This window comes from Salvelinus sp. IW2-2015, linkage group LG18 (genome assembly GCF_002910315.2).
Source record: "Salvelinus sp. IW2-2015 linkage group LG18, ASM291031v2, whole genome shotgun sequence".
Lineage (NCBI taxonomy): Eukaryota > Metazoa > Chordata > Actinopteri > Salmoniformes > Salmonidae > Salvelinus > Salvelinus sp. IW2-2015.
In genome coordinates, this window is record NC_036858.1 from 69,126,756 (window position 1) to 69,150,387 (window position 23,632).

The 23,632-nt window shown below is 41.8% G+C and overlaps 1 protein-coding gene and 1 long non-coding RNA gene across 2 annotated transcripts in view; both read right to left on the reverse strand.

Annotated features, from left to right (window-relative positions):
- LOC139029190 (uncharacterized) overlaps positions 1-23,632 on the reverse strand; it is a 980,011-nt gene that overhangs the window by 48,474 nt on the left and 907,905 nt on the right. The window lies entirely within an intron of this gene.
- Positions 2,409-23,632, reverse strand: part of LOC111977374 (deubiquitinase DESI2-like) — a 50,338-nt gene continuing 29,114 nt past the window's right edge. Inside the window, exons 2-5 of the mRNA XM_024006762.1 lie at positions 22,774-22,846; positions 22,531-22,624; positions 8,843-8,984; positions 2,409-3,363 (exon numbers count right to left, since the gene is read on the reverse strand). Coding sequence (XP_023862530.1) covers positions 3,115-3,363; positions 8,843-8,984; positions 22,531-22,624; positions 22,774-22,846 — 558 coding nt within the window. The 3' untranslated portion in view covers positions 2,409-3,114. The remainder of the gene's footprint in view (positions 3,364-8,842; positions 8,985-22,530; positions 22,625-22,773; positions 22,847-23,632) is intronic.

Sequence of the window (23,632 nt, forward strand, 5' to 3'; positions counted from 1 at the left end):
GAGGTCCAGTGTGCGCGTGAAGGTAGAGTCTAGTGTGCGCGTGACGGTAGAGTCCAGTGTGCGCGTGAGTGGGTAGAGTCCAGTGTGTGTTTGTCTTGTGTGTGATGTGTGAGTGGGTAGAGTCCTGTGTGTGTTTGTCTGTGTGTGTATGTGTGAGTGGGTAGAGTCCTGATTGCGCGTGAGTGGTAGAGTCCAGTGTGCGCGTGAGTGGTAGAGTCCAGTGTGCGCGTGAGTGGGTAGAGTCCAGTGTGCGCGTGAGTGTGTAGAGTCCTGTCTATGTGTGAGTGGTAGAGTTCTGTGTGTGTATGTGTGAGTGGTAGAGTCTCGTGTGAGTGGGTAGAGTCCAGCGTGCGTGTGAGTGGGTAAGTCCAGCGTGCGTGTGAGTGGGTAGAGTCCAGCGTGCGTGTGAGTGGTAGAGTCCAGCGTGCGTTGAGGTGGTAGAGTCCAGCAGTGCGTGAGTGGTAGAAGTCCAGCGTGCGTGTGAGTGGGTAGAGTCCAGCGTGCGTGTGAGTGGTAGAGTCAGCGTGCGTGGTGAGGTAGAGTCCAGCGTGCGTGTGAGTGGGTAGAGTCCAGCGGCGCGTGAGTGGGTAGAGTCCAGTAATCGGCAAATCGGCGCCCAAAAATACCGATTTCCGATTGTTATGAAAACTTGAAATCGGCCCCGATTAATCGGCCATTCCGATTAATCGGTCGACCTCTAATACTTACACTCATAGACACGGGAAGTAAGGTTGCTGAGGGTGCTGCAGCACCCGCTGATGAAATCAGAATAAAAATATAAAAAACATATAAATATTTTTCCACAAAATTAGTATACTGGGCCTTTATTACTCCTGTATTACCCCTGCCTATATGTACAGTACATAGATAGCTACCTCAATTACTCGTGTACCTCTGCACATTGACTTGGTACTGGTACTCCCTATATATAGCCATGTTATTTTCTACTCCCTCCCTCCCTCCCTTTCTACTCCCTGTATATATGCTCCCCAGGGCAATGTGTTCACTACGCCACCAAGGGTCCTCACACCTCAGAGGTGTAACAGACAGACATGACTTCCAGTGAAAACAGCCATCATATGACAGATACAGTATATCGCCAGTGTCACTCACGTCATCACCGCAGAGTAGTTCTAGGGGACTTGATCCTCTGGTGCCTTGGCTGGTGATGAGAGTTCAACACGGATATGAGAACACTGTTGACACTGCCGGCAACAAGACCTGGTGGTCTGACAAGCTGAGCTACCTCACTCCAAATGGCAAAACATTCTGGCTAACAGGATTACATAGCTAGCTTCAAAATATTAATGATTCAATTGAGATGTTAGCTCTACTGCTTTTGATTTACGATGAAGGACAGCTCCTCTTTCCAGCACGTCTACCTCTGACCAGAAGATCCCCATTGAGGCAGCACATCCTGAGTGGGTGGGTCAGTTTCACAGAACATTTATCTTGAAAGAAAGTACAGTAAGCTTGAATCTAGCTTTTTAGTTATGAATGGTGGGAAACCTACAGTGTCTCTCTGCTAACATTATTCAGCTTAGAGACTTCATAGTTGGGAAAATATCCTGTTTGGGCAACAACTGCTACTTCAACAGGAAAGGACTCATGTTAATAAAAGTTGAGTGTTAATCAATAGCCAGTGGTACGTGCCAAGTGCAATCCCAAACAATGGAGGAAATCAGATTTGTGTCACAGAAATGTTATTACAGTCAAGGACAACAGCAGCAGCCCAGATGGAGGAGAATGGAGTCTGCATACCAATAAGCTGGAGCTGTGTGGAGACAACTTGGCTATTATAATTATAAACTGGGTAGTTTGGGTCCTGGATACTGATCGGTAGTAACAGCATTTCAGCCATGTGTATATTAGACGATATTCCACGGGTATGATGAAAAAATGACTTGTTTACTGTTCTATTTGTTGGTAAACATATGTTGGTAAAAAATGCTATTTTACCAACCATATGTTGGTAAAACAGCAATAAGGCACCTTCGCATCTTCCCTAAGAACAGCCATTAGCCGTGGTATAATTAAGCAATAAGGCTCGAGCGGGTGTTGTATATATACCATGGCTGTCAGCCAATCAGCACTCGGGGCTAAAACCACCCAATGTATAATGGCCATTATAAACTGGGTGGTTCGAGCCCTGAATGCTGATTGGCTGACAGCCGTGGTATATCAGAACTATACCACGGGTATGACAAAACGTTTATTTTTACTGCTTTAATTACTACGTTGGTAAAACGTTTATAATAACAATAAGGCACCTCGGGGGGTTATGGTATATGGCCAATATACCACGCCTCCTCCTGCCTTATTGCTTAATTATACTATACTGACATAAGCACCATGTTGAATAGGGAAAACATTTTTAGTTCATAACTCATCAAAACAATAATCAGATCTATAACATATATTTTTCTTTAATAACTTTAAAACGGGATACAAATCTTGTCAGTTACACAGAAGACTCTAAAACGGTGTTAGTTATTCTAGGTTAAGGAGTCCGCTGCTTGACAAAGACAGAAACAGGTAAACTATAGAGAAACGGTGCAGAGCTCAACGAGCAGGTACAGTAAAAATCTTCAGGCACGGCTGCCACGGGTGTAGACATCAGCTGTGTGTGTCGTAAGAAAAGTGTGGCCCAGGTGGTTGTAAAACACTCACCCACAAACATGTTGTAAACAAAAGCTCTATTTAAAGAGAGGATTACAAATGCACTCGGTGATGACTAAAGTGTTAGAAAAAGCAAAAGAAGCTATTAGTGAAAAAATAACAATATTCAAAGTATTTTTCAGAGTCCTGAGTATAGAAAATAAAGGCCTTGAAAATCAAGAAATGCCACAAAACATGATCTGAATGTTGTTCTACTATGTGTAAAAACACAACAGTACTCCGAGGCAGTAGCCTTCACCCCAAGTCTGCCAGTCAAGTCAGTGTAGGAGGGGCTTCAATGCAGCTGGTGGATGGCAAGTCTCATCAGGAGCACAGTAGGCATGGGCGGTAGATAGGTAGGTTGAGGTTCCTGTCTATTGGCAGAGTGGTGTACAGTAGGAGGGGCCCTGCTAGAGCCTGTCATTGAAGGCGATGTTGCACACAGGGCTGGTCCTGTCAGCGGGGATGATGTCGGGGAACCCTGGGCCCGGAGGGGGAAGGAGAGGCGAGGGAAGGCATGGAGTTTATGGAGGCGGAGGCATCCTCTGCCTCCTCCAGCTCTGCCTGGAGCTCCTGGCTGATGCTGGACTGCAGGGCAGCCGGGGTCAGCCACTCCATGGGCAGGCAGCTCTGCAGGAAGGGCACACAAGAGCTGAAGTAGGCCAGCCGGTTCACCCAGCGAGGGATCTCCCTGCCACACAGGATCTGATGGATAGACAGGAAGAGTGCAGAGTAGAACAGTGAGACATGCAGCACTGATACTGGAGTGCTAGGTCTTACTGGAAATGGATCTGCTGACACTGTAGCGGTAAGGCATTTGGCCCTACTAAGCAGGATAGAGCTAATGGTCCTTTAGGTATTGGAATGAACTGCACTAGACTGTATCCAATTCGACCCTTATTCATCTGATGTGCTAATACTGGGGTGCTATTTCAATGGGAAAATAGTGTGGCTGTGTCGTCTTGCTAAGTACAGACATCATTACAATGTAATTACTTCCTTGGTAGCCACTGGCCATGACCATTCCTTTTGCTGAGCACAGTAATGTGTTTTTATCACCCCAGTGAATAGAGGAGTTTACTTCTGTTCAAGACCCTGATAAAGACACCTGTGTTGAGTTGTTACCTGTCCCCTGTCACTTTTTTAAGACCAATGACATTATTAGAATTTCTCACATCACAATAAAAATCTGTCCTGTGAAAATAGTTTAGCAACCATAAAACCAATCTTTTCAAACGTTGTGGTCCAAAGCGGCAGGAGGTAGCCTAGTGGTTAGAGCGTTGGACTAGTAACCGAAAGGTTGCAAGATCGAATCCCCGAGCTGACAAGGTAAAAATCTGTCGTTCTGCCACTGAACAAGGCAGTTAACCTACTGTTCCTAGGCCGTCATTGAAAATAAGAATTTGTTCTTAACTGACTTGCCTAGTTAAATGTAAAATAAAAAATAAAAAGCGAACACCAAACAAAGACATTTACTGACCCGGTAAATGCAGAGGAACACAAATCGCCCTTTCTTTCAAAGCGGTATTAGCTTTAGATTCTTATCTTTAGTCCTTGTGATGTCTAATGGAACTATTCCACTTTGGAAAAAACAGGTCTTGGGTGGGAAAAGCCTCTGGCTGTGAAAAACAAGCCAACTGGCTAAACAAAGTGAATGATCGATAAATGCGCGCACCACACAGACAGAGGCAATATTGCTGGAAATTAAATGGCAGATATTTCCTTACGTTTGGCTTTTCAAGCCAATTGTGGCTAACCAGGGGTGGGATAATGTCAATGTGGATTTGATTGGATATTAGCCGGGAGCTTGAGGTGTCTGATACTTGTGAGATTTGTTTATGACAGTTTGCGGTGGAACACGTGACAAATGCAAGCACTTTCTGAATTGTTTGGGAGGCTACTCATAGCTGGCCTGTGAGCTCGCGATTGACCTGTTGGAGACCCCTGGCATAAATTAATCTCGAAAAATTATTTGCTTTCATTAACACAGAACAAAATAGATCGGGATCGCAAATGACTAGAAACAACGATCTGACTCAATCTATACAACATCGTTACACATCGAGTCATACTAGACATGTCTGGTTGTAGTAGTGATAACAAGATGGTATGACCTAAAACACTAGGAGGAAGAGGTGCTGGTTTCACTGGAAATAAGTTCTTATCCAGAGTGCCATCAGGCCCACTTCATTTGCCTTTCAAATGCAGAGAGGATTATCAAATACTGCTCATAGGATTCATGGTATGTTGCCTGTAAAAAACAATTGGGCAATGTTTATTGGACCCCCTTTCAAACAGCCTTTCATACAGCCATTGCTTTACCCAGCAAGGAGCAAGAGACATTCAACTTCGACTTTGTTGTTGCGACTGTTGTCATAGTAATCTGACGTGACTGCAGCATGTTCTAAATTCCTCTGTGACTGTATATATTGTCGTGACGACTGCTGCTCATTGAATGATTAACGGTTTATAAATTAATCAGGTAGTTATTAACGCACCATGGGAAAGTTTGGTTTTATTGAGTTTCTATTTCCCAAAGAATATCAGAATATCGATTTTACAATCAATTTCCTCTACAGTCTCATTCTGAACGTCGCATAATTCGTGAATCTGCACAAACCCGAGTCTCACCAAATAAGTCTGTACCACACCAATTGAGTTGATTATTTATTTACTAACAAGCTAAAATGATAATATAAGATACACAAACACACAGCCTAGGCTATTGATTAGAACTTAGTACGATAAAACAGGTCCCTAGCGGGCCAACACAATATGACACGTGTTAAACAAAATGGGGATTTCAAAAGAGAGAGTGCATGAGAGAAAAACACACTTGCGTGCATTTGTCAGCTATGCTTATTTTGACCTTAACCTTGCCCGAACTGCCGCTCTTATGGGTCAGAATATAATGATGTAATTACGTGTTGATGGGGTGTCTCTGCGTGGACCAGATTCCGACTTCTCTGATGACGGTCCGTGTTCGGTTACCGGGTGTAACTCTCGGTTTCTCCTCACGATGTCAGTGTCCTTTCTCTTAGTGGTCTGTTTCCTCACCCTTGCTCTGAAAAGGTGTTTTCGGAAGAGGGCTAATCAGCCGTGTGGATGGTTCCAGCGTGGGAAGGGAAACAGTGTAGACACACAATTCCTTTGAGAGCGGTGACCGGGTGGTCCTGCTTGAATTCACCCCCTTTAGATACAGCTACTCGTCTGAAGCATAGGTTGTTAAAAGGTTCCTTTGTCTTCTTCAACCTCGTGTTGCGTTTTGGGTTTACTGACCACTCAGACCTTGGCTGCAGCTCAGGGTCACTTAGTCTGATATGTTAATTCTTAACTCACGTTTTATACCCTCGGGTCAGAAATGGGCATTTCCGCCTTCAGGGCAGTTACGAGGCAAGTTACAAGGCAAGGTCTGGATTTACTCAGATCCAATTTAGACAACTAACTTCACATTTCATCTTTACAAAAACACTGTCTTTGATTTGGACATTTTCCACACAACGTACAATATGCAAACATCAGGCACATGTTAGGAAAACTCTTAAAGTTACAATGTTTTCGTTATAACGTCGTCCTTTAACTTTTAATAACATTACAAAAACGACATTCATGTTCATATTCCATCTATCGTCATTACCACCATTGTGGCTGACGAAACCTATTGTCCCAAAGTCCATTTATTCCATGTTAATGTTCTGAAGGCGGTTCTCCATACTGAGAGGACAAAAGGAATTTTGTCTGCTGCCTTAWGATTTACAATGGGCGTTAGGTGTCATTAACCGGGCCAACATCACATGTACATTAGCACTCGGTGCGCGTAGGGATCCACGTTGGATATCATCACACCATCGCACGCAAACTCCCCACTTTATTTTGGCTGAAGACAGATGAACTACAAATTGCTAGTTAGAAACATATGCATATTAACCCATCATTTATTAGCTAAATATAAAGGTCAAAGTCAAGAAAAAAAGATGAGAACAGAACTACATACATTTAAATGTAAATAATGCTTTAAAAGCATTTCTGTGAAGCTTTGTGATTGACAAGGACAAGTTTGATGTTGGACAACAATAGAATGTTCATGAATTAATGCGTGCCAAAGACGGTAAGATGAAAGGCAGGACTTAAATACATTACCGCAATCATGGCTAGCCTAAGAAACGTGGTTCATGAAATCAATAACTTGCTAGTAACAGATAAGAAGAGACAGGAATGCCAATGATGTAGGTGTTGCAGTTTATATTGATGTAAAGCTTAGAGAGGATCTCATGTCAAATGCTGTTGAATTAATATGGCTACAGGTTCACCTGCCTCACCTAAAGCCTATTCTTGTGGGAAGCTGCTATAGACCACCAAGTGCTAACAATCAGTATCAGGGCATAAACTTACCACCCGCGGGTAGATTTTGGCATTGGCCAGCAAGATGTATATTTCACCAGCCAAGTTGGCGGATGGTCAGGGCTACACAGTGCGAGCGTTTCACTCGGATTTGTGAATACAAATAGTCAAGTAAGATCACATTTATAGTCAAATAAATGCTGCAGTAGCTGTTTTCAAAGTATTTCTTCCATTTTGTTTCATAGCTGGTAAATTAATCGAACAAAGTCAAAAACCTATGAATCCTACAGTACCAGCCAAAAGTTTGGACACACATACTCATTCAAGGGTTTTCCTTTATTTTTCCTATTTTCTACATTGTAGAATAACAGTGAAGACATCAAAACTATGAAATAGCACATATGGAATCATTAGGTAACCAAAAAATAAAATTAAAAAAAATTGTTAAATCAAAATATATTTTAGTTTCTTCAAAGTAACCACCTATTTCCTTAATGACAGCTTTGCACACTTTTGAAACTAAGTATACTGAAGTGAGACTGTCCTTGTGTTTCTTGGCTATTTACATTGTTTTGTTCACAAGCTAGGTTGTTTTTTAATGTTTGAGTTTCAACTGCTAGATAAGAGAAGACAATGCCTCTACTAGTCAGACTCAATCTAACAGGCACAAACATGACTCGAGTCACATTACCATGGTAACCTCACGCACTTAAAGGGGCACGTGAAATGTTTTGTCTCATCTGTGATATTTTGGTTCAAAGACTCGAGTCACAAAAATGAAATGAAACGATGCCACATCAATTCTGACTGGTAATACATGTATTGTTTTAGAAATATTACAAAGCTTGCTCATCTGTTTTTTTGTGTTTTATCGGTGTAATTTTAGCATGGAAAAAATATTTGGTGTTTACTAATGCTGCAGAAATCTGCTCTAAAGCAGTATCCAAATCCAATGGATGTAGTGATCATAATATAGAAGCCATATCTCGGAACACCAAACTTTCAATATAGTGCATAAGAGGTCATACAATAAGTTTAGTAGTGATTCCTATGTTGAAGATGTAACTAATATTTGCTGGTCTGTGGTGTGTAACCACATTTATGAAATTGCTTATTCCAGTTACTAATAAGCATGCAACCATTAAGAAAATGACTGTAAAAACTGTAAAAATTGTCTATCAACAACGACAAGCCACCTGGGTCTGACAACTTGAATGGAAAATGACTGAGAATTATAGTGGACAATATGTCCACTCCTATTTGCCATCTCTTCAATCTAAGCCTACAGTAAAGTGTGTGCCTTCAGGCCTGGAGGGAAGCAAAAGTCATTTTGCTACCCAAGAATAGCAAAGTCCCCTTTACTGGCTCAAACAGCCGACCAATAAGCCTGTTTCTAACCCTTAGTGAACTTTTGGAAAAAATTGTATTTGACCAGATAGAAATAGCATTGTAAGTAAACAAATTAACAACAGACTTTCAGCACACTTATAAGGAAGGACACTCAACATGTACAGCACTTGACTGATGATTGGCTGAGAGAAATTGTGGTAGCTGTTTTGTTAGACATCAGTGCAGCTTTTAACATTACCGATCAAAATCTTCTGCTTGAAAAATGTATGTGTTATGGCTTTACATCCCCTGCTATATTGTGGTTTGAGAGTTACCGGTCTAACAGAACACAGAGGGTGTTCTTTAATGGAAGCTTCTTCAACATAATTCAGAAAGAGTCCGGCACACCCTGGAAAACACTGGGATATAGGCCTTTGTGTGTGTGTGTGTGTGTGTGTGTGTGTGTGTGTGTGTGTGTGTGTGTGTGTGTGTGTGTGTTTAGAGTGTTGCTTGCCTCCGACAGGGCAGAAGAGAAGTGGTTACAGTTCTTGTGCATGAGATGGTAGGCGTTCCCCTTGTACTCTTTCCCCAGCTCCTCCATGATGCGCTCCACATCCTCCTCAGTGAAGTCTGTGCTGCCCAGAACAATGGCCTCTCTGGCACCAGGAACAGGATCCACACAGAGAGAGGAGAGGGTCAATTCAAGTCAAATTTTTTCACCATACAAGGCGATATTTTAAAATATCCCAGAATCGATTTCGTACTATTATATAGTCCTCTATTTTCTTTAATCAAGAAAAAAGAAATCCGACATATGAGCATATCTGATCAACATGCTGTTAGGTTCTAAATAACGGTCAAAACAACTATAAAAGCTCAAACCACGTTTATTCATCCAATGGGTCAGACAGCTGAACAGACAAAGAGCATATTCACACAAGTACTGGTATTTAACCCTTTCTCCTATGCTGAGTCTCCTCCTACACATCTGAACAGCCAATACATCTCTGTTGCTAGACAGAAACTTAGTGATATCTATTCTTCCTCACTTCATCTGATCTGATCTCAGCACCAAATTCCTCACTCCTCACCAAAGGATCCCTGATATCTAACAATAACATTCTGACAGAATGTAAACAGTCTACATTCCCCTCTCTCCCTCAGTGACATGGAAAAGGATACTTCATATTTTCAAGTTTAGAACTCAGAACCCAACAATGCATCTTATTGCCAGATACAAAATGTCTGAATCTCCTAAAAGAGCCACAAGATGGAGCTTTAATGTTTCCTTACTACAAAATCCTACTTTCTTTGAAAAATTTGAAAAACTGAATTGAATTAATTGCTAATGATTAACAAAAATTCAGTCGATGATCCTCAGATTCTATAGGATGCCACCAAAGGTTTTATTACAAACAACGCAACTGTATTTGAATCTGGACTGAATAAATCACAACTAAAAATATATCAGAATTGGAAAAGTTGTTAATGATGTTAGAGCGTTCAACCAGTGTGCTCACCATCATTGATAAACATAGAAAACTTACTTACACAAATTGGTACATCTGGACCAAAGCGGGTCTGTTAAACTATTATCCTCAGATAACCTCAGTCTATTACATATCTTACATGCTTCATCAGAAACCAAAGCTCTTTGGGCAATTCTATCACTTGATGCAGAAAAAGCTTTTGATAGACTAGAATGGTAATATCTTTGGTCGGATTTTGGAACATATGGGACTTGGCTTAAATTTTATTAACATGATTAAAATACTATATGCCAATCCCTCATCCATAGTAATAACAGGCAATACCTGCTCTGTTTTGTTCAGAATAAGTAGAAGTAGCAGGCAAGGTGATCCAATCTCACCTCAGCTATTTTTTATTGTATATGGAGCCCCTGGCCCAGGCACCAATATCGCTCAATTCTACAGATCACGTCATCCCATTATACGCCGACGATATCTTACATTGTCTAGATAAAGTATCTCAATCCCTCCCAAAAGTTTTAAAGATCATAGAGAAATTCAGCACCATCAAGTTATCCTTTCATTGCTACCCATCCCGGATCCGGGAGCATCCTCATCAAAAAAGCTGACTAGCATAGCCTAGCCTAACGCGACAGGGATATCATATAATATAATTTTCATGAAATCACAAGTCCAATACAGCAAATGAAAGATAAACATCTTGTGAATCCAGCCATCATTTCCGATTTTTAAAATGTTTTACAGCGAAAACACAATATGTATTTCTATTAGCTAACCACAATAGCAAAAGACTCAACCGCATATTTTCACAATTTTTCTACCGCATAGGTAGCTATCACAAAACCGACCAAATAGAGATATAATTAGTCACTAACCAAGAAACAACTTCATCAGATGACAGTCTTATAACATGTTATACAATAAATTTATGTTTTTTTTTCTCGAAAATGTGCATATTTGAGGTATAAATCATAGTTTTACATTGCAGCTACCATCAAAAATATCACCAAAGCAGTCAGAATAATTACAGAGAGCAACGTGAAATACTGTCGTGGAACATCGTCTCAGAAATATAACACTCGTAAGAACTTGTGAAATCAAATAGACTTTTTAATACAATGTATCACAAGCCGGAACGATCCGCGGATCCCACCCCGCTTTCCAGAGCCCCGGCTCCTGTATTTATCCACATATAGCATATGGGTCCAACCCATATGCAAATAACCATTATTCCCCTAATTCTCCTGCCACCATTATCTTTTAGTTCAGGCTTCCTGCTTGTTCACGCCTACTAACGCCCATATCTGCTTTCAGTTAGATTATAATGGTGGTAGGACCCTCTCTTATCCTAAATATAATATATGTCTATCTATCCTATAGGCCTTCGTCTTTTTAGAAGCAGCTGACTATGGGTCCCTCTATCATTAGTGTGTCAGCAAACCATGGGTCTCTTCCTTTCATTAATGTGTCAATGTACTCTTTGTTTAGTTTGCCTTTATTGGAATCAGCAGACTCTTATCCTATAGCCTTCTTTTTTAGAAGCAGCTGACTATGGGTCCCTCTATCATTAGTGTGTCCAGTTGTCTTAGGCGCCTATGTGTCTCCCTGTCTTCCTGTGGTCTGTTTTTAATGTTCAGCTGTTCCTATACGTCTATGTGCTGTCCTATACGTCTCATTTACTTCTACAATACCTAAATACTCATCATAAAACATTTATGAAAAATACATGTGTACAGCAAATTAAAGATAAACACTTGTGATCCAGCCAATATTTCCGATTTTTTAAGTGTTTTACAGCGAAAACACAATAATAGCATTATATTAGCTTACCACAATAGATCAAACACACAAATGCATTTATTAGCAGCAAAAGGTAGCGATCGCAAAAACCAGCAAAATATATAAAATTAATCACTAACCTTGACCAACTTCATCAGATGACAGTCTTATAACATCAGGTTATACAATACACTTATGTTTTGTTCGAAAATGTGCATATTTAGAGCTGCAAACCGTGGTTATACATTGTGAATATGTAGCATCGATTCACCAAATTGTCCGGAGCTATTTTGGACACTCACCTAATCTGACCAAAGAACTCATCATAAACTTTACTAAAAAATACATGTTGGACAGCAAATGAAAGATACACTAGTTCTTAATGCAACCGCCGTGTTAGATTTAAAAAAATAACTTTACCATAACAAACAGCTTACGTTATAGCGAGACAGCGCCCGCCAAAACACGAATAATAGGACTCAACATTTTCCACAGAAATACGAAATAACATCATAAATTGTTCTTACTTTTGCTGAGCTTCCATCAGAATCTTGTACAAGGAGTCCTTTGTCCAGAATAAATCGTTGTATGGTTTTAGAATGTCCTTCTCTCCTGTCGAATTCGCTCCACAAGGCTAGCCAATGTTGATGACGTTCCCAATTTCTCTCGACGCAGAGAACAGAAAACTCCAAAAGTCCCATTAAACGTTGAATAAACTGATGAAACTCGGTTGAAAAAAACTACTTTATGATGTTTTTCTAATATGTATCCAATAAAAACAAAGCCGGAGATATTAGCCGTGTATACCGAACGCTTATCATAAGACAATAGGGAGGTGCTTCCCGCGCCTAGGTAGAGAAAGGAAATTCTGGACACGTCATTCCAAGAGCTCTTGTTCGACCTCAGATCAAGCTAGACACCCCATTACACCTTCCACTGCCAGTTGACATCTAGTGGAAGGCGTATGCAGTGCATGCATATCCATAAATATAAGGCAATTCAATAGGCAGGCCCTGGAACAGAGCATCGTTTTCAGATTTTTCACTTCCTGTCTGGAAGTTTGCTGCAAAATGAGTTCTGTTTTACTCACAGATATAATTCACAGTTAAATTAACAGTTTTAGAAACTTGAGAGTGTTTTCTATCCAATAGTAATAATAATATGCATATTGTACGATCTAGAATAGAGTACGAAGCAGTTTAATTTGGGCACGATTTTTTCCAAAGTGGAAACAGCGCCCCCATATTGACAAGAAGTTATAAAACCAAAATCAGTCCTACCGCCTCTCAAGACCCTGATGGAGAACTCGATCTCTACTTATGGAATCCCAATAGTTTACCATTTTAAATATTTGGGAGTAGATATATTTCCTTCTTTAGATGAAACCATTGCCAGAACCTTGAACAGAACACTGAAATCAATTCAATCCGACCTCAGTAGATGCACTAATATCCCATTTGCTTTAACCGGCAGAATATCTATCGTCAAAATGAATATATTGCCACAGCTGAATTTCTGTAGTTCAATGCATCCCTTCTCTCCCCATTCTGGCTATTGGAATACAATCCATACTGCGGTTTCAAAATGTATATGGCAAGGTAAGCGAGCCCAGATAAAATTAACAAACTTGTAAAGAGGGGAAAACGTAGGCGGACTATCCGTACCAAACTTTAAATTGTATTTCCACACAGTAGCATTTCCTCCCATCCTAAATTGGTTTAGAAATGAATCCTCTGCCCCCTTGCTGAGTATAGAGAGAAATATGGTGTCTCCTATTGCCCTGGAAGAGGTGGTCTTTACTGATATATACCTTAAACAATGTAAACTACACTTTGGTCTCATTATTTCTAACACAATTTCTATTTGGCGCTAAATTTAAAAAAAATACACGCCCATACTCCAATATTTTACAATAATGCCTTGCGATCTAGAGGGCGGCCATTTGCATCCCCCAATGGTCCAAATGTGGAATCCATATCCTTGCCGATATCATGGACAGTAATGGTTTTGGAACATTCCAAGATTTGAAAGGTAAAGACATAACCAGGCAAACACCTTTTTTTCTATATTTAGAACTTATGTCTGCAATGTTTGTCTATGCAGTCTCTCGGGAAACCCAACTACCGAACCATATAATGATGGGAGTTATAAATAAATGATCTGGGCCCCTGAAAGGACTGATCTCTATAATATATAAACAACTTTTGGAAAGCTAATTTTATGAGCTAGCCATTAAAAAAAGTATTGTCCACAGATCTAAGTAAATATGGACAACCCTTTAACTGGAACAGAATATTGAAAAATATGACCTTGGCATCCCATAATTAATCTCATAATCTCAGAGTGCTAAGAACCTTGGCGTGATCCTGGACAACACCCTGTCGTTCTCAACTAACATCAAGGCGGTGACCCGTTCCTGTAGGTTCATGCTCTACAACATTCGCAGAGTACGACCCTGCCTCACGCAGGAGGCGGCGCAGGTCCTAATCCAGGCACTTGTCATCTCCCGTCTGGATTACTGCAACTCGCTGTTGGCTGGGCTCCCTGCCTGTGCCATTAAACCCCTTACAACTCTCAGAAACGCCGCAGCCCGTCTGGTGTTCAACTTTCCCAAGTTCTCTCACGTCACCCCGCTCCTCCGCTCTCTCCACTGGCTTCCAGTTGAAGCTCGCATCCGCTACAAGACCATGGTGCTTGCCTACGGAGCTGTGAGGGGAAGGCACCTCCGTACCTTCAGGCTTTGGTCAGGCCCTACACCCAAACAAGGGCACTGCGTTCATCCACCTCTGGCCTGCTCGCCTCCCTACCTCTGAGGAAGTACAGTTCCCGCTCAGCCCACTCAAACTGTTCGCTGCTCTGGCACCCCAATGGTGGAACAAACTCCCTCACGACGCCAGGTCAGCGGAGTCAATCACCACCTTCCGGAGACACCTGAAACCCCACCTCTTTAAGGAATACCTAGGATAGGATAGCTCTGGATAAGAGCGTCTGCTAAATGACTTAAATGTTAAATGTAAATGTAAAGTAATCCTTCTACCCCCCCCCTTAAAAGAGTTAGATGCACTATTGTAAAGTGGTTGTTCCACTGGATATCATAAGGTGAATGCACCAATTTGTAAGTCGCTCTGGATAAGAGCGTCTGCTAAATGACTTAAATGTAAATGTAAATGTAATAATCCGAACCATCAAGTTACACAATAAGTCTGTTCACAGTAGGGCTGACCCCGACAAAAACAAAATATTGGTTGACCAAGAGTCGTCTGTTCTTTAGACCTTATGTTTGAAATAAAAAATAAAAATAAATATATATATATATATATAACTACTACATATAATATATATATATATATATATATATACACACACACACACAGTTAAAGTCGGAAGTTTACATACACTTAGGTTGGAGTCATTAAAACTAGTTTTTCAACCACTCCACAAATGTCTTGTATAAAATCAAATCAAAGTTTATTTGTCACTTTGTCATTTGTCATTTGCGCCGAATACAATAGGTGTAGACCTTACAGTGAAATGCTTACTTACAGGCTCTAACAAATAGTGCAAAAAAGGTGTTAGGTGAACAATAGGTAAGTAAAGAAATAAAACAACAGTAAAAAGACAGGCTATATACAGTAGCGAGGCTATAAAAGTAGCGAGGCTACATTTAGACACCGGTTAGTCAGGCTGATTGAGGTAGTATGTACATGTAGATATGGTTAAGGTGACTATGCATATATGATGAACAGAGAGTAGCAGTAGCGTAAAAGAGGGGTTGGCAGGTGGTGGGACACAATGCAGATAGCCCGGTCAGCCAATGTGCGGGAGCACTGGTTGGTCGGCCCAATTGAGGTAGTATGTACATGAATGTATAGTTAAAGTGACTATTCATTTATGATAAACAGAGAGTAGCAGCAGCGTAAAAAGAGGGGTTGGGGGGGGGCACAACGCAAATAGTCTGGGTAGCCATTTGATTACCTGTTCAGGAGTCTTATGGCTTGAGGGTAAAAACTGTTGAGAAGCCTTTTTGTCCTAGACTTGGCACTCCGGTACCGCTTGCCATGCGGTAGTAAAGAGAACAGTCTATGACTGGGGTGGGGTTTTGGGTCTTTGACAATTTTTAGGGCCTTCCTCTGACACCGCCTGGTGTAGAGGTCCTGGATGGCAGGCAGCCTAGCCCCAGTGATGTACTGGGCTGTACGCACTACCATCTGTAGTGCCTTGCAGTCAGAAGCCGAGCAATTTCCGTACCAGGCAGTGATGCAACCAGTCAGGATGCTCTCGATGTTGCAGCTGTAGAACCTTTTGAGGATCTCAGGACCCATGCCAAATCTTTTTAGTTTCCTGAGGGGGAATAGGCTTTGTTGTGCCCTCTTCACGGCTGTCTTGGTGTGTTTAGACCATTCTAGTTTGTTGTTGATGCGGACACCAAGGAACTTGAAGCTCTCAACCTGCTCCACTACAGCCCCGTCGATGAGAATGGGGGCGTGCTCGGTCCTCCTTTTCCTGTAGTCCACAATCATCTCCTTAGTCTTGGTTACGTTGAGGGATAGGCAGTTATTCTGGCACCACCCGGCCAGGTCTCTGACCTCCTCCCTATGTCTCGTCGTTGTCGGTGATCAAGCCTACCACTGTTGTGTCGTCTGCAAACTTAATGATGGTGTTGGAGTCGTGCCTGGCCATGCAGTAGTGGGTGAACAGGGAGCACAGCAGGGGACTGAGCACGCACCCCTGTGGAGCTCCAGTGTTGAGGATCAGCATGGCAGATGTGTTGCTACCGACCCTCACCACCTGGGGACGGCCCGTCAGGAAGTCCAGGATCCAGTTGCAGAGGGAGGTGTTTAGTCCCAGGATCCTTAGCTTAGTGATGAGCTTTGAGGGTACTATGGTGTTGAACGCTGAGCTGTAGTCAATGAATAGCATTCTCACATAAGTGTTCCTTTTGTCCAGGTGGGAAAGGGCAGTGTGGAGTGCAATAGAGATGGAATCATCTGTGGATCTGTTTGGGCCGTATGCAAGTTGGAGTGGATCTAAGGTTTCTGGGATAATGGTGTTGATATGAGCCATTACCAACCTTTCAAAGCACTTCATGGCTACGGGCGTGAGTGCTACGGGTCTGTAGTCATTTAGGCATGTTGCCTTGTGTTCTTGGGCACAGGGACTATGGTGATCTGCTTGAAGCATGTTGGTATTACAGACTATCAGGGACATGTTGAAAATGTCAGTGAAGACACCTGCCAGTTTGTCAGCATATGCCAGGAGCACACATCCTGGTAATCCATCTGGCCCCACAGCCTTGTGTATGTTGACCTGTTTAAAGGTCTTACTCACGTCGGCTACAGAGAGCGTGATCACATAGTTGTCCGGAACAGCTGATGGTCTCATGCATGCCTCAGTGTTGCTTGCCTCGAAGCAAGCATAGAAGTGATTTAGCTCGTCTGGTAGGCTCTTGTCACTGGGCAGCTCGCGACTGTGCTTCCCTTTGCAGTCTGTAATAGTTTGCAAGCCCTGACACATAAGATGAGCGTCGGAGCCGGTGTAGTATGATTCAATCTTAGCCCTGTATTGACGCTTTGCCTGTTTGATGGTTCGTCGCAGGGCATAGCAGGATTTCTTGTAAGCTTCCGGGTTAGAGTCCCGCACCTTGAAAGCGGCAGCTCTACCCTTTAGCTCAGTGCGAATGTTGCCTGTAATCCATGGCTTCTGGTTGGGGTATGTACGTACAGTCACTGTGGGGACGACGTCCTCAATGCACTTGTTGATAAAGCCAGTGACTAATGTGGTGTACTCCTCAATGCCATCGGAAGAATCCCAGAACATGTTCCAGTCTGTGATAGCAAAACAGTCCTGTAGTTTAGCATCTGCTTCATCTGACCACTTTTTTATAGACCGAGTCACTGGTGCTTCCTGCTTTAATTTTAGCTTGTAAGCAGGAATCAGGATAGAGTTGTGGTCGGATTTACCAAATGGAGGGCGAGGGAGAGCTTTGTACGCGTCTCTGTGTGTGGAGTACAGGTGATCTAGAATTTTTTCCCCTCTGGTTGCACATTTAACATGTTGATAGAAATTTGGTAGAACTGATTTAAATTTCCCTGCATTAAAGTCTCCGGCCACTAGGAGCGCCGCCTCTGGGTGAGTGGTTTCCTGTTTGCTTATTTCCTTATACAGCTGACTGAGTGTGGTCTTATTGCCAGCATCTGTCTGTTGTGGTAAATAAACAGCCATGAAAAGTATAGCTGAAAACTCTCTAGGCAAGTAGGGTGGCCTGCAATTTATCACAATATACTCTACTTCAGGCGAGCAAAATCTAGAGACTTCCTTAGATTTCGTGCACCAGCTGTTGTTTACAAATATGCACAGACCGCCCCCCACCCCCCCTTCGTCTTACCGGAGTGTGCTGTTCTATCTTGCTGGTGCAGCGCATATCCCGCTAGCTGAATATCCATGTCGTCAATCAGCCACGATTCCGGGAAACATAGGATATTACAGTTTTTGATGTCCCGTTGGTAGGATATTCGTGATCGTACCTCGTATAATTTATTGTCCAATGATTGCACGTTGGCGAGTAGTATTGACGGTAACAGCAGCTTTCCCAGTCGCCTTCTACGGGTCCTGAGCAGGCATCCAGCTCTTTGTCCGCATCGCTTCCTCTTGCAAATAACGGGGATGTCAGCCCTGTGGGGTGTTTGGAGAATGTCTTGTGCGTCATCCTTGTTGTAGAAAAGATCTTTGTCTAATCCGAGGAAAGTGATCGCTGTCCTGATATCCAGAAGCTTTTTTTTGCCGTAAGATACGGTTGCAGAAACATTATGTACAAAATAAGTTACAGATAACGCAAAAACCCCCACATAATAGCACAATTGGTTGGGCGCCCGTAAAACTGCTGCCATTTCTTCTGGCGCCATTTCTCAGTTTTGGCAAGTCGGTTGTGCATGACAGAAGTAATTTTCCCAACAATTGTTTACAGACAGATTATTTCACTGTATCACAATTCCAGTGGGTCAGAAGTTCACATACACTAAGTTGACTGTGCCTTTAAACAGCTTGGAAAATTCCAGAAAATTATGTCATGGCTTTAGAAGCTTCTGATAGGCTAATTGATATAATTTGAGTCAATTGGAGGTGTACATGTGGATGTATTTCAAGGCCTACCTTCAAACTCAGTGCCTCTTTGCTTGACATCATGGGAAAATCAAAAGAAATCAGCCAAGACCCCAGAAAAAAAATTGTAAACCTCCACAAGTCTGGTTCATCCTTGGGAGCAATTTCCAAACGCCTGAAGGTACCACGTTCATCTGTACAAACAATAGTATGCAAGTATGAACACCATGGGACCACACAGCCGTCATACCGCTCAGGAAGGAGACACATTCTGTCTCCTAGGAATGAACGTACTTTGGTGCGAAAAGTGCAAATCAATCCCAGAACAACAGCAAAGGACCTTGTGAAGATGCTGGAGGAAACAGGTACAAAAGTATCCATATCCACAGTAAAACGAGTCCTATATCGACATAACCTGAAAGGCCGCTCAGCAAGGAAGAAGCCACTGCTCCAAAACCAAAACTGCTCCAAAAATTATGTGGATATATTGAAGCAACATATCAAGACATCAGTCAGGAAGTTAAAGCTTGGTCGCAAATGGGTCTTCCAAATGAACAATGACCCCAAGCATACTTCCAAAGTTGTGGCAAAATGGCTTAAGGACAACAAAGTTAAGGTATTGGAGTGGCCATCACAAAGCCCTGACCTCAATCCTATAGAAAATGTGTGGGCAGAACTGAAAAAGTGTGTGCCAGCAAGGAGGCCTAGAAACTTGACTCAGTTACACCAGCTCTGTCAGGAGGAATGGGCCAAAATTCCCCCAACTTATTGTGGGAAGCTTGTGGAAGGCTACCTGAAATGTTTGACCCAAGTTAAACAATTTAAAGGCAATGCTACCAAATACTAATTGAGTGTATGTAAACTTCTGAACCACTGGGAATGTCATGAAAGAMATAAAAAGCTGAAATAAATCATTCTCTCTACTATTATTCTGACATTTCACATTCTTAAAATAAAGTGGTGATCCTAACTGACCTAAGATAGGACATTTTTTACTTGGATTAAATGTTAGGAATTGTGAAAAACTGAGTTTAAATGTATTTGGCTAAGGTGTATGTAAACTTCTGATTTCAACTGTGTATATATAGGCGACCGAGCTTGTCTGATGCTTTAAGCACACTGTGATTAAATGATTAAGACACACAAATGACTCAAGAGGGAGAGTCAAGAAAAAAACCTGTTCCCGAACTTCCTCCTACCGCTGCTGCTGGCCTTCTCATATTCTGCCATTATTATAAAATAAACGTAAGCGTAATGAGCATAAAGTCAACGAATTTCAAAATCATTGTCATGTGATTAATACAAATTCTATCTAAATAAAATGTATACAAATCTAAATGTAACTTCTATTGCCAACCATGTAAAAATAGCCTACATAAAGCCAACAAATAAAAACATTGCATCCTGCAGGTAAAAGAAAAGTCACATTGGCTAAGCATGGCCTGTCTGCAAGGAACTTGAAACATCGATCAACTTTCAACAGTTTGGTCCAGTCCAAAGCTTGCTCTAACAAATTTGCAACATTGTATAAAATATTCTGCACTCTCAGAGTTTCCCATGCCAGTGAGTTCTGAACAGACACAGCTATAGGCTATTTGCGCAAGGGATAAGAAGTAGTCAGGTAGGCCTATTTTATGACGTTTCCACTGGATCAGAACATTACATTTCCCCCCCCCCCCTTTTCATGCCGATTTTTCAAATAGGCAACATTGAGGAACTATTGCTTTCTCAATGGATGTAAAAACAGACTTTAGTTGCTTTTTGAGGTGAAGAAAAAAATTGCTTTGAGATGCTCCACAGCTCATTAGTGGTGGTGAGTTAAGACAATCAGAAATACTATCAGATCCCCAAACAGGCACATTTATAAGCCTAAATTTGTGCGCAGGCCAGGTAGCCTAGGCTTACTTCTATGCATAATCAGATGCCCGTCCTTACTCAAAATTGAGAGGAGTGCTCCAAACAAACACAATTAATAAATTAACGATTAACGGTAAATGTACTACTGGTGATACTGGTGTGCCATCTCCACGGCCACCACAATGGATTAGTCCACTGAGACAGGCCTCCACAATGGATTAGTCCACTGAGACAGGCCTCCACAATGGATTAGTCCACTGAGACAGGCCTCCACAATGGATTAGTCCACTGAGACAGGCCTCCACAATGGATTAGTCCACTGAGACAGGCCTCCACAATGGATTAGTCCACTGAGACAGGCCTCCAATGGATTAGTCCACTGAGACAGGCCTCCACAATGGATTAGTCCACTGAGACAGGCGTCAATCAAGACGTGCCATATTCTTTACATATATATTTTTTGTAACTGCTCAAGAAAATAAATAAATTGGTCAACCAACAGCCAACTGACCAAACAATTGACCAGTCGACTAAATGGGGTCAGCCCTAGTTCACAGAATGAATTTAACATCAAGGAAAGGTTTTACGATGAAATTGGCCCCAACTCTTCACTGTGTCACCTAAATCAGGTAGGCACATTCCTTTATATGATGTGGGAGTGCTCTGCTGTTAAATACTTCTGGGGCTAAGTAAAAAAATGTATTTCGAAGTGCATGAATGTAAATATTCAATGCGTTGCATCTACCATGTTAGTTAACGATAATAGCTCCTTAAATCAAACTATTACTACTGGCAGGCAGCACTGATGCGAAAAAATGTTGGCTCTTAGATGGCAATCACCCCACTCTCTCCCAATTCACCAGTGGATACATATACTATTAGAAGTCATAATATTAGAATTATCGACAGGGAGAATGAATGGGGCTAGTCAAGAAACAATTGAGACCTGGACAAATATACTTGACTTTAAAGAATAATCTCAGCTAGCCCAACACATACATACAAGCAATATATATACACAAACTAAAATATAAAAACAACACGCAACAATTTCTAAGATTTTACTGAGTTACAGTTCATATAAGGAAATCAGTCAATTTAAATAAATAAGTAAATGAGGCCCTAATCTGGGGATTTCACATGACTGGGAATACAGATATGCATCTGTTGGTCACAGATACCGTAACAAAATGTAGGGGCATGGATCAGAAAACCAGTCAGTATATGGTGTGAACACCATTTGCCTCATGCAGCGCGACATCTCCTTCACATAGAGTTGATCAGGCTGTTGATTGTGGCCTGTGGAATGTTGTCCCACTCCTCTTCAATTTTTAATAAAATTAACACAAATGTAAAAATATTCTTTGTCATTATAGGGGTATTGGGTGTAGATTGATGAGGGGGGAAAAAACGATTTAATCAATTTTAGAATGAGGCTGTAACGTAACAAAATGGAAAAAGTCAAGGGGTCTGAATACTTTCCGAATGCACTGAAAATACATTGAGTGTACAAAACATTGCTCTTTCCATGACAGACTGACCAAGTGAATCCAGGTAAAAGCTATGATCCCTTATTGATGTCACTTGTTAAATCCACTTCAATCAGTGTAGATGAAGGGGAGGGAACAGGTTAAAGAAGGATTTTTAAGCCTTCGGACAATTGAGTCATGGATTGTGTGCCATTCAGAGGGTGAATGGGCAAGACAAAATATTGAAGTACCTTTGAACGAGGAATGGTAGTAGGTGCCAGGCGCACTGGTTTGTGTCAAGAACTGCAACATTCACACTCAACATTTTAAAATGTGTGCATCTAGAGTGGTCCACCACCCAAAGGACATCCAGCCAAGTTCACAGAACTCTGGGAAGCAATGGAGTGGTGGGTGGGTAGACAGAGATATTAGGGACTGACAACTAACCTGTGTTGCTAGGCAGGGTGGAAAACATTGTTTCCGGGTGGGGGGGGAAAGCAAATACTCACTTGAATTTGAATGTCTCCCCGAGTTCTGTGGCATCCCCTGGAGTTATCTCAAATATTCCTGAAAATGGATATTGGTGTCCTCCATAGGCAAACTCTGAAAGGTAAGAACATGGATTAGATAACACAGAGGAAGTCAGAGACTTGTGAGTCAGTGTCTCTGACTTCCTCTGTGTGGTGTTGCTGTGTTTGAGGTCAGTGTTGCTGAGCTGTAATCATAGCAGTGGGAAGAAGAGGTTGCCTTACCTCTGCCGTAGATCTCCATCCCTGAGTGAAAGACTCCAATTCCTAGATTGGAGGTGAACTCGTTGATCCAGTACTGAAACACAGGAACACCACTGGTCATTATTACTGCTGCCAGACGAACCACCACATCACAGACACAGGGGAACAGAGAAGTCACAGCATAAAGGGTGAGGGGTCTATAAACATGTGTATACTTGCTTTGCAATGAGTAATATACAGTGAATTCGGAAAGTACCCCTTCTCTTTTTCCACTGTTACATTACAGCCTTATTCTAAAATGTATTTAAAAATAAAAATGTCCTCAATCTACACACAATACCCCATAATGACAAAGCGAAAACAAATTGTTAGAAATTTTTGCAAAAGTATTAAAATAAAAAGTTTAAATACCTTATTTACATATGTATTCAGACCCTTTGCTATGATACTCGAAATTGAGCTCAGGTGCATCCTGTTTCCATTGATCATCCTTGAGATGTTTCTACAACTTTATTGGAGTCCACCTGTGGTAAATTCAATGAATTGGACATGACTTGGAAAGAAACACAGACACACGTCTATATAAGGTCCCACAGTTGACAGTGCATGTCAGAGAAAAAAACAAGTCATGAGGTCAAATTAATTGTCCATAGAGCACAGAGACAAGATTGTGTCGAGGCACAGATCTGGGGAAGGGTACCAAAAAATGGATGCAGCATTGAAGGTCTCCAAGAACTCAGTGCCCTCCATAATTCTTAAATGGAAGAAGTTTGGAACCACCAAGACTCTTCCTAGAGCTGGCCACCCAGCCAAACTGAGCAATCAGGGGAGAAGGTCCTTGGTCAGGGAGGTGACCAAGAACCCAATGGTCACTCTGACA